Raw genomic sequence first — 15,359 nt, 5'->3', positions numbered from 1 at the left:
TCTCTTGGCCACGGTTTCCTTATTTGCATAAAATTTGGCTTTTGAGGTCTCTTCAGCTCTGAATCTTGCTCCTAGATTGAATTCCTGCAAACTGTTAAGTAAGGCTTTGGGTGGGATTAATTATAATAATAATGATGGCATTTATTTGGTACATTAAGACTTTCAAAGCTCTTTACATATATTATTTCTATTATCTTTACATATATTGTTAGCTAGCAAAAAGAACTAGGCATTGAATCCAGGTTTTGCATCACTAAAGTGACACTCTTTCCACCATGCTCAGTCTGCCAAAGCACTTTTCTTTTAAAACTTTGTCTCTTGGTCTTAATGGACCCTGGTCCCTTTTCATCTTTCATGCCTTTATCTCTTTAGTTTCCCCAAGCATCTGTGTTTGTTGAATTCGGCCTGCCTCTTGACTGTATCAGAGTCTGGTAAGAAGGTCTGGCTCTGCTCCTCCCCCTCCCCCCAGCAGAGGTCCCACACAGGAGAGAGGACGTCCCTATTGGCTAAGCACCTGGCCCTCTCCCACCCTGACTCAGTCTTGGCTCTTACAACCATCCTTGTCCGTTGGCGTCTTAGATTCCTTGCTAGATCACAGGATGCTAGAGCCAGAAGGACCTTGATTTCACCAGTGAGGACATAAGCCCAGGGAGGTGAGGGGACTTTGCTAACAGGATTTCTTCAGATCCTCTGACTCCAGAGTCAGTGTTCTTTCCACTCTACTACATTGCCTATTCCAACACTCTTGGTTTTTATTTAATTTTGTTTGTTTTTACAGATAAGAAAATTGAATTTAAAAACTTAAATGGGAGGCCAGCTAGGTGGGATAGTGGATAGAGCACCAGCCCTGAAGTCAGGAGGACCTGGAGTTTAAATCTGGTCTCAGATACTTATTAGCTGTGTGACCCTGGGTGAGTCACTTTAACCCTGATTGCCTCCCCTCTCTCCCCACCAAAAGTTAAGTGGCTTGCCAAGGTGATGCAGGTAATCAAAGGCAGAGTAAACTTTTGAACCCAGTGCCTCTAACACTAAACCTGCACTCTTTCTCTTATGTCATGTTGTGGGTCTAATATGTCATTGGTAGATGAAATCCACAGATAGAACACCTCATCTAAGGTAACAGTTGGGGAGAGATGGGATGGGGGAGGGCCTCAGCAGGCTTCCTGGAAGTCTTCTATTGAGCCTTAAAGGAGTAGAAGGATGTAGAAATGCCTGTGAAAGGTGAAGATGAGGAGAGAGTATATTACAGGCCTTTGCGAATGAACTTAGGAGTTGGGAGATGGAATGTGGAGTTCAGGGAACAATTAGGCCAGTTTGGGTAAATGTGTGAAGGAGAGTGAAATAAGGCTGAAAAAATCAGATGGAGGGCCTTGAATGTCAGGCCAGGAAGTTTGTAATTTATCCTGGGAGTAATAGGCAGCCAGGGGAGCTTTTTGAGCTGGGGATGGATGTGGTTGGACTTGTGTCTTAGGAAGATTGATTTGAGTCAGTTATTCATACTTGAGGCAAAGCAGGATTCCTAGAGATGAGGGAGTCGCAATTAAGATGGATGTGTTTGTGCTGTTAAGGACCAGTGAGAAAAACTTTTGTGAAGATTCTGAATGCATAAGGAAAAGCAGTCTAGTTGGAAGACTTTGGGATGCATTTGAAAAACTACTCCCCTAAGTACAAAACTGTTCATCTTGTGACTCAAGAGAAAACAAAACAACTTTTTCTATGATTCACTTGCCCATTCCTTTATTGGGAAATCCCAACTGTCCTTCAAGACTCATAATTTATTATATCTTAATGAGAAGTAAGATTTTCCTTTTCTGTTACTTTCAGACCTGGTGCCTTCAATTATGAGCAACTTGTTGAATCCAGATGCAATTTTCTCCAACAATGAAATGAGCCTGTCAGACATTGAGATCTATGGCTTCGATTATGACTATACTCTCGTATTTTATTCTAAGCACCTCCACACCCTCATCTTCAATGCTGCTCGGGACCTCCTCATCAATGAGCATCGGGTAAGCTGGGATTGCAGATTGCAGCTTCCTTCCTTCCCTCTCTTCCTTTCTTCCTCCCTCCCTCCCTTCCTTCCTTCCTTCTTCCCTGTTCCCCTTCCCCTTTCTTCATAATTAGGAATTCAGAAATCAGTTTTGGGCTGAAATGACCCAGCTCCTTCTGGCTGTGCCTGGAAACGACTTTTTTTTTCTTTAATTCAGGAAGCATCTATTAAACACCTTTTATGTGTCAGGCCCAGTGGCTGAGCACTGGTGATACAAAGACAAAACTTAAACACACACACACACACACACACACACACAGACACACACACATATGAACATCTCTACCTGCACAGCAGAACACATAAAAGAGAATTGCACATGAAATTACAAATCTCTGTTTTGTACCTCTGGTTTTTGTAGAAGTATATAATAAACTCTACACATTACTTTCAAAGCTGTCCTGTTTGTGCTTCCTTCTGTTCCCTTCTGTGCCCTTCTGTGTGTTTAAAAAATGTGTTGGTGATCTTTATGCATCACTATTGCTACCCTCACCCCCATCAAAATTGGGGGAAAATCTGTTTAACAAATGAATATATTCAAGCGAAAGGATCCAAAACTCTGCGCCGTCCATAAATATGATTTGTGTCTCGTATGCATCTTGTGACTATTACTTTCTGTCAGGACCACCCACCCCAGGTATTTATTAGGTCTGTGCCTCTAGGCCAATCACTGAATTTTTCTGTCCTTTAGTTTCCTTGTCTGTGAAATGTAGGGGTTGGACTCTGAGGTTCTTTCTAGCTCTAAATTTATGATCCTGTAATTTTGATTGTTGGCGAAGGACACCTCCTTCTGATCTGCTCCAGCAGACTCGATGCCTGGGGGGCTGGACTTTGGGGATAATCACCAGATTACTAAACTATTTTTACGTTTTCCCAAACTCTTGGCTCCCAGCCTTTAGAGATACAGGGCTCGTGGGTATTATCCCTGTTTTATAGACTAAGACTCTTGAAGCGACTAAAGTCACCATGTTGTTGTAGCTGAGTTCTTGGTGCCTTAAGTTTCTGTGATGTTGGTGACTTGAATTATAGGGAGCCAAGTTCATTGTCCAAGGAGGAGCATGTGCTGTGGCATCTGATGCAGCTGCCAAGCTTTGTGGTTTATGTCATTTCTGGTGTGTCAATGACTGATTGCCTTTCATGGCCAAGGCAGTACTTTCTGATAATAGTAGGAGTTCCCTTGCTTGGCTCAGCTATCTTGATGCTGAGTTGTCCTGTTTCCTTGTATAAAATATTTCACTTGTCCAATGTGAGAACAATGAATGTCTTCATCCTAGCGAGAACTTTTAATGAGGGAGGAGAGAGACACTTACTCCTCCTTCCTCCATACTTGGCCAATACGCATTTCCTTGACTTCCCAGCCTGTGGACTGGCTTCATTGACAGGGGGCTGGGTTAGTAGTCAGGTTCTGATCCTAGCTGTCCCATTAGATAATTGTAAGGATCAAATGAGATAATATTTATGAAGTGCTTTGCAAACCTTAAAATTTATGATAAGATTTATAATAACGATATATCAAGTGCTTTGCAAACCTTAAAGTTTATAAGATTTATAATGATGATGTGTAAAGTGCTTAGCAAACCTTAAAATTTATAAGATTTATAATGATGTATAATGTTTTAATTTATAAGATTTATATGTAAAATTTATATTTATAATAATGATGTATAAAATGCTTTGCAAACCTTAAAATTTATAAGATTTATAATGATGAAGTGTGTTAATTTATAAGATTTATATGTAAAATTCATAATAATGATATATAAAATTCTTTGCAAACAAACCTTAAAACTTGTAATAAGATTTATAATAATGATGTGTAAAGTGCTTAGCAAACCTTAAAACTTATAAGATAGTTGGGGCAGCTAGGTGGTGCAGTAAGTAGATCACCGACCCTGGAGTCAGGAGGACCTGAGTTCAAATGCGGCCTCAGACACTTGACACACTTACTAGCTGTGTGACCTTGGGCAAGTCACTTAACCCCAATTGCCCTGCCTTCCCTCCTACAAAAAAAAAGAAAAAAACTTATAAGATTGTGGTAATAATATATAAAATACAAGCCATAAAACTAATAATAAGGTTTATAATGATATATAAAGTGCTTTATGCTTAATAATAATATATAAAGTGCTTCGTAAACCTCAAAACTTATAAGATTTGTAATAATGATATATAAGTACTTTGCAAACCTTAACATTTATCAGCTTTATAATAACATAAATGTTTATTATTATAATAATTGTGTGTTATAATAATATTTGTTGTTAATATGTTATCATATGTTATCATCATCTTCATTCTTTTCTCGCAGAGGGGACTTATATTTTCCCATCCCTAGGGTGCCCTATAAAGGACACTTTTGATAACTGAGATGTGTTTGGGCTTGGGGCCAAGTTATAATGTAAAGGTTAATGGCTAAATATACATCTGCCAACGTCCTGGCAGGGAGGAAACCTGATGCTGACCTTGCCCAGGCTCCATAAACAAGTGCTAGTCCTGTAGCTTCCTGGAGCTTTGGGGGCTGATTGCTGTTAGCAGCCTGGCGGGGGTAGGGCTGGTGCATCCATCCTATGGCTCAGGTTTTAATAGAGAGCCCATTTCTGCACTAGAAATTGTGCTGGCTTTTGATTTAGCTGTAGGGATTGATGCAAATTGGAGCAGATTCAGCGATTAGAGGAAAGTGTACCGAGCTTAAAAGAAAAATAAAACTGAGTTGGGCACCGAGTAAGAGTTTGATTCCTAGGTGGGTTGTGAGCTGCAAACCTGGGGGGAGTATGGCCATGATGGCTATAGATAATCAGGAGTTATCCGGTCCACCTCCTCATTTTACAGGTAGAGAAACTGAGGCACTCGGAGATTAAGTGACTTGGCTAGGGTCACACAGACATTGTCAGAGTCAGAATTGGAATCTGTGTTGTCCTGAATCCTTTATCAAAGTGGAATGAAGGCTGAACCTGCAGTTGGGAAGACCTGAGTTCAAATTCAGCCTCAGATAGTTAGTAACCGTATGGCCCTCAGCCAATCACTTAACCTCTCTACGTCTCAGTTCCCTCACTTGTAAAATAATACATATAAAATAACACTAGCCCCTGCCTATTGTGAAGATCAAACGAGCTGATATTTATAAAGGGCATTGCAAATCTTAAGGCGTTATGTGAATGTTGTCGCAACAGTCTCAAACCTTTCATTACTATGTAAGTGCTAGTTACAGTGGGCATCTAGGTGGTTCAGTGGATAGAGAAGATGGCCTGGAGTCTGGAAGACCTGAGTTCAAATTCTGCCTCAGATACTACTAGCTATATGACCCTGGGCAAGTCACTTAACCCTGTTTGCCTCAGTTTCCTTATCTGTAAAATGTGCTGGAGAAGGAAATGGCAAACTACTCTACTATCTTCTCAAATACACTTAGGATACAATGATGAATAATATTTGTAACAGTGACATTGAGGTGCTTGCTACAAAATCCCAAACGAGTGGATGAAAGAGCATCTTCTCCCTCCCAGCTTTTGCACAGGCTTGTTTCCCATGCCTAGCACACCCTACCTTCTCACCTCTATCTCTGGAATCTCTAACTCCCATTAAGGCTCAGTTCAAATGCCACCTCCTACCAGAGACCTTTCCTGCTCCTTTCAATTATTGGTGACCTCAATCTACCCCCCACTGAAATTATTTCTGGTTTCTTTAGGATTTCTTTTGTATTTATTTATCTTGCTAGATGCTATACCCTTCTTATAGACTATTAGCTCTTGGAGGAGAAGGACAATTGAATTTTTAGCTCTGTATCCTTGTGTTTTTTACCTCTGTATACCCTGAACAGTTCCTGGCACACAGTAGACATTTGACAAATGCTCACTGAATTGATTGTAGAGGCAGAGGTCATGGGTCTGACTTATGCTGATAGCTGAAGCTGGAAAGGGACCTCAGAAGTTCTTTTATTCAATTCCCTTATTTCACAGGGGGAGGAGAACAAAGATCCTGGAGGTTAAGTTCCATGCCCAAGGTTACCCTTGGCAGTAAGTGGAAGAGCCTGGATCCCAGGGCCTCTGACTTTCAATCCAATCAGGGGTGTGGGTTGCTAGAGCCAGCTGCAACTGGCTTGGGAGAGTTGATTGTTAAATTTTTGGTGTAAACATTATCATCTTGGAGATCAGCAGATGCCACAAATCAGAATTTGATTTATTGCTTGTCTATGTTTAACAAAGTCATAGAGAAAATGTTAATAATTCAGGTTAAATTTAAAAATGTGTTGTGTGTACATTTCCACCCAGCATAGCCAGTAATTTAAAACCATTTCCTCCCCTCTTTCCTTAGTATCCTGCAGAGATAAGGAACTACGAATATGACCCAAATTTCGCCATTCGTGGTCTCCATTATGATGTACACCGGGTAGGTTTATTCTTTTTTTTCTTCCTCATAATTAGACTCTGTGCATAACTCAGTAGCTGCCCTCTAAAATGTCTGTTACTCGATATAAGTTGATCTTCAATGATTTTCTGTTAGCATTTTGGGGTAATTAGTATGAATTATCCAAAATGGCTTTGGAGGGGATTTCTTTCAAAGAGGCTGTGTGAAAAGAAGAAAGAAATGGACTAATTTGGAGTAGAGATTTATTCATAGCATCAATCTTCAGTCCTTTGAGTTGGACTCGGTTACTTATTAATAGACAAAAGTATCTGGAACCTGCCAAGCTTTAGATTGTGATTTCTACCTCAGCATTTGGTTTTTGCCATATATCTGTGATATATGCATGCATATGCACATGCTTATGTAGAGAGTGCCTTTTGTTTTAGGGATCAATGTATATAGCAGTGGAAGGCCAGTGGTATGTTGGGTGGGTTCTGTCATGGAGAATTTATGGAGAGACATGGACAGAAGTCATCCGGGATGGAGGGTAGATATGGAGAGGTTGGGATAGTCTTACTGGAGGGGGCTTCCACAGTGATGAGAGGTTTAGACATTCTATTAGAAAGAAAGTTAGACGTTATATATTAGACAGAAAATGATAAAATCTCTAGTCCAAACCTATGAATCCCAGACAGGGATGTAACCTGCCCAAGGTCACCCAGTGTCACAGATCTAGAACTGAAAGGGACATTAGAGATCCCTTGGTGCAGAGTTCTTGACCTGCTTGGTTACAATGGATCTTAAGATGGTTCGTGGATAGATTTCGGTGGGGTGTGTGAAACTGTATAGAAAAAAAAGGTACATCTTTACTTTCCCTAACCTAATTGCAATTGAGCATTTCCTTCAATTATGAATAAAAAACAAAACAAAAGAAAACCTGTCTTATCAGAAGCTTCCTACACTTACTAGCTGTATGACCCTGGGCAAGTCACTTAACCTGTCTGCCTCAATTTCCTCAGCTGAAAAATGGATGATAGCACCTACCTCCAAGAATTGTCGTAAGGCTCAAATGAGATAATTAATCATTGTAAAGCACTTAGCACAGTGCCTGGCACATAGTAGGTACTATGTAAATGCTTATTCTCTTCCCCTACCCTCCATCAGAAGCAGATGGTTTGCTTCCTTGTTTTAGAAAGATAATGGTTGTAGTATCAGTAATGATAGCCATTCATTTGTCAATCCAAGACAAATGCAAACTTTTCAGTAACCATGGAGATCATTCTGAATTATGTGTTTTTAAAAAATTATTTATTTTATGGAATAAAACAAGCATTTCTGTAACATAGCATAATAAAAATAGAAGATGATTGTACATGAAGCTGCAAATCCATTACGTACAAGTTGCTATTCCTTTTAAACAAATAAATGTTACCATGTAAACTGTGTTTGTTTTTAAAGGCCATATTGATGAAGATTGATGCTTTCCATTACATCCAGCTGGGAACTGTGTACAGGTAAGGGAAATGTACATTCGTCTCTCACGTGCGCCATGGCCTTTTTTACAAGGCAGTTGCTCACGTGAAGGCCTCTATGAGGATTGCTCCAGACCCTTCCCCTTATTATGTAGCATTTCCGCTTGGCTAATTCTAATTCCGGGAGCCTGGATTTCATCACTATGGATACGCCAGTCGTGTTGACTTTCTGTCTTGCCCCATTACCCTCTGATGGCTCTGGAGGAGAGAGGGAGGCTGATGACTTTGCGCAACTCTGCCTCACTGAAATCTAGTTCATAGGGGCAACTAGGTGGAGCACTGACCCTGGAGTCAGGAGGACCTGAGTTCAAATGCAGCTTCAGATACCTGACCCTTATTAACTTTGTGACCCTGGGCAAGTCACTTAACCCTGATTACCTTGCCAAAAAAAAAAAAGAAAGAAATATAATTCACACACATGCTTAGACATCACCCTCATGAGGTCATTGGTCCTCTTTGAAAATGAAGAATGAAGAACCCCCTTTTTTGGGGGCAGTGAGAAATTAACTAACTTGCCCTGGGACCCACAACTAGTATATAGTATATAGGCAGGATTTGAATGCAGGTCTTTTGGACTTCTGGGCCAGCTCCCTAAATACCACACCAAGCTGCCACTTTTCCAATCATGTTTAAAGGATTTAAAACTTCAGTCTTCTTGAGGTAGGCAGGTAGCAAGTGGTGTTTTCTCCATTTGTTCCAGATGAGGAAACTGAGGTAATGATGTTAACTAGCTTCAGGTCACTCGGTGATGGGTCTGGGAAACGGAAATCCTTCCTTGTATGGTAGTGCGGGGTCTGGGAGGCATTCAGGGCTCTATTCCCAAGGATAATCTGTTGGAAATCTCTAGCTGTGCCGTCACTGAACTGTCTTCCCTTCTTATTACCAGAGGGCTCAGTGTTGTCCCTGATGAAGAAGTCATTGAAATGTATGAAGGCTCCCACGTGCCCCTTGAACAAATGAGTGATTTCTATGGAAAGGTAATTGGGAAAAGACTGGCATTTTTTTTTCTGTCTTAGAAACATTTTCTGGCCAATATCAGTAATGGAATGTCACTCCTGCCTTGGGATAATTGGCCAGGAGAAAGCATATACAGTGGAGAACAACTAAATGCGCAGTGGAGAGAATGCTGGACCTGGGATTAGGAGGATCTGAGTTCAAATGTGATCTCAGACACTTACTAGCTGTGTGACCCTGGGCAAGTCACTTAACCCTGTTTGCTTCAGTTTTCTCATCTGTAAAAGGAGCCAGAGAAGGAAATAGCAAACCACTCCACTATCTCTGCCAAGAAAACCCCAAATGGGGTTGTGAAGGGTTAGACATGACTGAAAAACGATCGAACAACAAATGGTGGATGGATTAACATATTCGTGGGTTCATTTTGCAGAGGCTCACACGCTTTTGAGTCCATGACATAAGAAAAATGTTTAAGACCCTTCCTTGCTCTAGACCTTCTTATTTTAGAGGTGATGAACCTAGAGGTTAAGTGATTTACCTGAGATTGCACAGGTAAATTCATGAAGATGGAAAAGACCTTGGGCGTCCTCTAGTCCAGTGGTGTCAAACTTAGAAAAAGGGATCGCTAAACCGTTCGTGAGGATCCCTACGGGCCACACGTTGATTTAGAAAACCACAAATGAACATTATCGATGTTTTGTTGTATTTTTATTTATTTTGTTAAATATTTCCTAGGTACATTTTAATCTGGTTTGGGCTGCCCTTAGAGGTGTGGCAGGCCTTGTGTTTGACATCTCTTCCCTAGTCCAATATCCTTGTTTTTTTTTCTAATGAAATATTTGTAAAGCATTTTGCCCAGTGCCTGGCACATAGTAGGTGCTACATAAGTGCTTATCTTCTTCTCCCATTTTGTAGATGAGGAAGCTGTGACACAGAGAGGTTGAGACTTACCCAAGGCCACACAAGTGATAAGTAATAGAGCCAAGATTCGAACCCAGGAAACAGAGAGATGAAGTAAACTTGTCCAGAGTCGTGTAGATGAGAAGTGGACAGATCCAATGTACCCTCCATTTTGTTGGACTGTGTCTCTCTGCTCTTTTAAAGCCTTCATCTCCTCTTTCTGTGCAGAGCTCTCAGGGAAACACCATGAAGCAGTTTATGGACATCTTCTCCTTGCCAGAGATGACCCTCCTTTCTTGCGTCAATGAGTATTTTCTGAAGAACAACCTCGATTACGAGCCTGTGCATCTCTACAAGGATGTCAAGGTTGTGTCCGAGGCTGAGATGGGAGCTGGAGGGGAGAAGGGGAGAAGGAGAAGGGGGCCCAAGAAGAGAGGCAGTCCTTTGGCTCAGCTTGACTGAGGAGACAGAAAGGCCTTTGACTCATTTCAGCTTTGGGTTCTAAAACGTATTCTTGGAGAATTGGGATCTTTTAATTTGCTTGAGAATCTTGAGCTTTTTAAGGGACCCCATTACATCAGAGGAATTGGTTTTTTGGTTCTGTACTAGCTTGTCTAAATCTCAAGTTTTCCCAAATTCTTTATTTTCATTACGATGCAATAATATTGCATTACATTCTTATATTACATTACCCAATTGATGAATGCTTTTTTTCTCTCCCTCTCACCTTCCCTCCCTCCTTTCTTCCTTCCTTCCTTTCTTTCCTTCCTTCCTCTCCTTTCAAAAAATTATATCTTTTGTTTTCAAATCACTAAAATTTTCCAGTATATTCCTATCCCTCCCAGAGAAACGTCTCTTAAAATAAAGAATAAAAGAGGGAGAAAAATGCCCAGTCAAAGCAGCCAATACATTTAAAATCTGACATTGTATATAGTGTTTCCTACCCATAATCCTCCACCTCTACAAAGAAGAGGAGAAGTTCTTTCCCTTATCTCTCGTTTGGGCTAAGCTATTAAAATTTTATATCACAACCCCCCCCCCACCCCTTTGTATTGATATCTTTTAAAAGTATCACCTCCATTTCCAAATAGACCATTCCTTCCTTCACATCTCATGAACTATCATTTATAACAATTAAAAAAGTAGTGCAGCAAAGCAAACCAAAGCTGAGTCTGATTGTACATGCCCCATATGTTCCATACCCCTAGACCCCCATTTCTACAAAGAAGGTGCATTTTCTTAACTCTTCTTGGGGCTAACCTTGGTTATTACAATTACACAGCATTCTGTTTTGGAAAAAAAAATCTTTAAATGAAAGGATATAGTACCAGGGGTGGGGAACCTACAGCCTTGAGGCCACTTGTCCTCAAGTGCAGCCCTTTGACTGAATCCAGACTTCACAGAACAAATCCCCTTAATAAAAGGATTTGTTCTATAAAACTTGGACTCGGTCCAAAGGCTGCACCTGAGGACCTAGAAGGCCATGTGAGGCCATATGTTCCCCACCCCTGATATAGTCAATAATCCTGTTTCTTTAGGAGCAGATAGCCTGTTTTTTTGTTTGTTTGTTTTTAACCTAGAAAGAGAGGAAAGCAATAACCTGTATGGAAAAGTGAATTTGGGAATTAGTGATTCCTAGTTTGGTGACCAGTTAATTTCCATGCAAGGTTACTTATCACCTTCAGCCTGGCCACATCCCTTCACGCCTTTCTGTTACATCTAAAGCAGTGTATTTTTGTTCAGTTGTGTCTGTGACTCTTCGCAATCCCATTTGGGGTTTTCTTGGCAAGGACACTGGAGTGGTTTGCTATTGCCTTCTCCAGCTCATTTTACAGATGAGGAAACTGACGCAAACAGAGTTAAGTGACTTGCCCAGGGTCACACAGCTCACACAGTGTCTCAGGCCACATTTGAAATCTTAGAATTGAGTCTTTGTGACTCCAGGCTGGGTGCTCTATCCATTGCTCTGTCTAGCTGCCCCTGTAGTGTACATAGGCTTGACTCCACGCTGCCACGTTAACTGGACTTGGGCTCTTCAGCAGCCGGGCTAGTGTCTTTGGTAATGCTGGCCTCTCTTTTCCTGCCAGTGGTGGGGTGGGATTGTATCACTGGGGACTAGGGAGAGAGACAAAGAGGATGAGCTTGATGTAGGGCACAGAGTTTTGGAGTCAGAGGACATGGCTTCTAATCTCAGCCCTGCTGTTTTCTTCCTTTGTGACCTTGGATAAGTCACTTAAACTCCTTGGGACTCAGTTTCCTTATCTTTAAATTGAAAGGGTTGGACTAGATGGCCTCTGAGGTCCCTTCCACCTCCAGGTTGATGTTTCTGTGACCTGAATTCAAATGCTGGCTCTGCTATATACTGCTAGCTTGGTCAAGTTATAGGCCTTAGTTTCCCCATCTGTAAAATGAGTAAGTTGGACTTGATGGCCTCTGAGGTCCCTTCCATCTCTGAATTGTGATCCTGTGATGTCTTGAATTGGTTGCTCTCTTGAGGCTGGTCTGGCTGCTGTCCAGCACGGTCAGGGCTCACAGGAGGATGTCAATCAATTGCAAATCCTCCCCCTCAGTCACCATTGCTTTGAAACTGATGCTTATCAAAGCACAGGCTTTTTTTCCTCCAGCAGCAGGAGGTATTTAAGGAAAGGAACAAAGCTGAGAATGCGAGTAGTGTTTAGGTGCTGTCAGAACTGTAGACAAGACAATAATAATTACTTTAGGGGTGGTTGGATTGGATCGTGATTTGAGCTTGTGTGTCTTAAAACTGTTCAGTGATCTTTTTTTGACTGATTAAAAGTATATCGATCTTTTGTCAGGATTCGATCAGAGACGTGCACACCAAAGGGATCATGTATAGAGCGATTGAAGCAGACATCGGTGAGTCAAGTCAACAAGCATTTATTAAGTGACTGCTGTGTGCCAGACGGGGAATACAAAGGAAGGACCTAAAAAACCCCTGCCCTAACAATTCAGAATTTCACATTCTCTGTGAAGATGCCTTCTGCTTTTTTCTCACCCTGCACCTGTGGGTAGAGGTGTGTCTTGTCAGGTTAGCTGCTTGGAAAAGAGCCCTAAGCTTGAGTTATAGGACCTCAGTTTGAATTTTGGCTCTACCCTTTAATAGCTGGATGACTCTTTCCCTTTCTAGGCCTCAAGTGCCCCTTCTGTGAAATGGGGCTGGGGGTGGGGGAGAAGGCTGGGGGAACAAGATAGCCTCTGAGATCCCTTGGCCGTCTAGAGCTAGGAATTTATGATTCTTTTGGAGTTTGTGGATGCCATGAATCCAGAACAGAGCCAGCTTCCTGGTATCTCTGCCTTTCTGGATTCATCTTCCCATCCATATCCTGGGGGTAGCTAGCACAGACCAGAGGGAGAGGGTAGGGGACTGTCAAGGCAGCTCCTGCTTTCTCAGCTCAGTCTGGTGCAGTGGGTGTACTTGAGGTCATTTGTGATAGGGACAGCAGGGCTAGAGATAGCTCCTCTTCTCTGGCATGTATAAGCCACTCCCTAGACTTTTTTTGAATTTTACCTCATCATCATCTATATTTCTACTTGTAGAGCCATTCCTTATAACAAGATTTTTTTTAAAAGAAGGGGAAAAATCCAGCAAATGTTTAAGTAAAAAAAAAAAAAACTTTAAAAAGAATAAAGAAGAATCCTGACATTATGTATAATGTTATTACCCCTTCTCCCTCCTAACCTTTTTCTCTGCAAAGAAGACAGGGGAGCTGTTTTCCTTTATGTCTTCTTTGGGGCCAGGCTTGTTCTTGAGAATTTTCCAACATTCATTTCTGTTATTTGTTTCTGTTATCTTTCCTGTTCCGTTACTGCAGTCCTTGGGCATATTGTTAGACTTTGCATTAGTTCATATAAGTCTTCGCTTGTTTCTCTGGATTCTCTGTATGTTCGCCTCCCTGGAATGTTAGGACATCACAGAAACCGTCCTTGGGACAAGTCCAGGGGCAGAGAGGCCTGGCCAGGAATGAGTGAGACCTTATCTTGTTCCCTCAGGGTTTTGACTTCTTCTAGGTCCCTATAGTTTGAGAGATTTTCATCAGCATCATTAGTATTCTTGCTATGCTGAGTTTCCCCCTTCTTAGCCCATCTTAGTGGCTTTCCTGAACAAGAATCCTCTCTCTAGTGTACTCAGCGAGTGTTTCTACATCCTTTGTCTGAAGACATCCGGTGAGAGGGAACTCACTAACTCCCAAGACGGCCTGCGTCTGTACTTTTGGACGGCTTTCATCATTAGGATGATTTTCCTGACATCAAACTTAAATTTGCCTTTTTGCAGCTTCTACACTTGGCTCCTGGTACTGCCTTCTGGGGCCAAACAGCATGGATAGAGCATTGGGCTTGGGGTCAGGAAGACCTGGGTGTGAATCTGCCTCAGACACTTGCTAGCTGTGTGACCTCGGGCAAGTTACTTAACCTCTAATTGCCTCAGTGGCTTATAAAAGGAGAGGGTTGGATTTGATGGCCTCAGAGGTCCCTTTTCTCTCTACATCTACGGTCTAGTAAGAGGCAGAGTGACCAGTGCTAGGAAGATAACATCAATCCCATCTTTTGTGTCATAACCTTCCAAAGACTTGAAGGCAGGTACCACGTTCCCTCCCTTGAGTCTTGCCTTTTCTAGGCTAACTCCCGTTGTAATTATAGTCCGTGTGAACAGTGTGGCAGAGTGGATAGGGCACTGGCCTTGGAACCACAGAGCCTTGAATTTGAGCCCTGTCTCTGACACATCCCAACTGTGTGACCCTGGGCAAGTTCGGTGTTCTGGGCAACTCTCTGAGACTCTAAGAGGCAGAGAAGGTTCCAACCTGCTGGTAGAGGGAGTTTCATCACCTGGACTTTTTCTATACTAATGAAATCTCAGGGCCAGACTCTATCCCCATCATATTTAAGTGTCTTCCTTGTTCTGTGCTTATCCCATGTATCTTGTCTACACAGTTAGATGAGATGTGTCTTATACTTTTCTTGTGCTCTGCCTTCTCTACCTCCCCTGATATGTTGATCAGTCCTAGGAAGTTATACATGCTAAAAAAAAAAAACACATGCTTGTTAGATTGACTGGTAGGCACTCAGGAAATACCTTTTGGGTTATAAATCATAGATTTAGAGGCCAGTCAGTCAACAAGCATTTCTAAGCACCTACTGTGTGCCAGGCACTACTAAACCCTGGGGATTCAAAGAAAGGCACAAACAGGCCCTACCTGCGAGGAGCTCAGATTCTCCTGTACAACGCACAGGTATGTACAGACAAGATACGCACAGGCTGGGGGTGGGGGGGCACCAAGATGAAGAGGATGAGGGAAGGTTTCTTGCATAAGCTGGCATCCCACCTTAGCTGAGACTTGAAGGAAGCCAGCAGGCAGAAACAGGGAAGGGGACGATTCCAGGAACAGTGGACAGAGAGTGAAAATGCACAGAGTTGGATGATGGAGTGTCATGTTTGAGGAACAGCCAAGAGTCCCCTGTCACCAGATTATAGAATTCTTGGGGGACAGTTAAGAGAGAGAACACTGGAAAGGTAGGAGGGGACCAGTTTGTGAAGGGCTTTTAAAGCCAAAAGAATGATTTTA

At 42.0% G+C, this 15,359-nt stretch overlaps 1 protein-coding gene across 2 annotated transcripts in view; it reads left to right on the top strand.

Moving 5' to 3' along the window:
• NT5DC3 (5'-nucleotidase domain containing 3) overlaps positions 1-15,359 on the top strand; it is a 74,428-nt gene that overhangs the window by 35,983 nt on the left and 23,086 nt on the right. The window contains exons 2-8 of one of the 2 annotated variants that reach the window (XM_036760305.1): positions 1,825-2,009; positions 6,359-6,433; positions 7,850-7,905; positions 8,810-8,900; positions 10,006-10,143; positions 12,594-12,654; positions 14,943-15,026. In XM_036760305.1, the coding sequence (XP_036616200.1) occupies positions 1,825-2,009; positions 6,359-6,433; positions 7,850-7,905; positions 8,810-8,900; positions 10,006-10,143; positions 12,594-12,654; positions 14,943-15,026 (690 nt within the window). The remainder of the gene's footprint in view (positions 1-1,824; positions 2,010-6,358; positions 6,434-7,849; positions 7,906-8,809; positions 8,901-10,005; positions 10,144-12,593; positions 12,655-14,942; positions 15,027-15,359) is intronic. The other variant, XM_036760306.1, reaches the window with a different exon arrangement.

This window comes from Trichosurus vulpecula, chromosome 5, assembly GCF_011100635.1.
Source record: "Trichosurus vulpecula isolate mTriVul1 chromosome 5, mTriVul1.pri, whole genome shotgun sequence".
Classification (NCBI taxonomy): Eukaryota; Metazoa; Chordata; class Mammalia; order Diprotodontia; family Phalangeridae; genus Trichosurus; species Trichosurus vulpecula.
The sequence above is the reverse complement of the archived record's forward strand: the minus strand, read 5'-3'. Positions and strand labels throughout refer to the sequence as shown.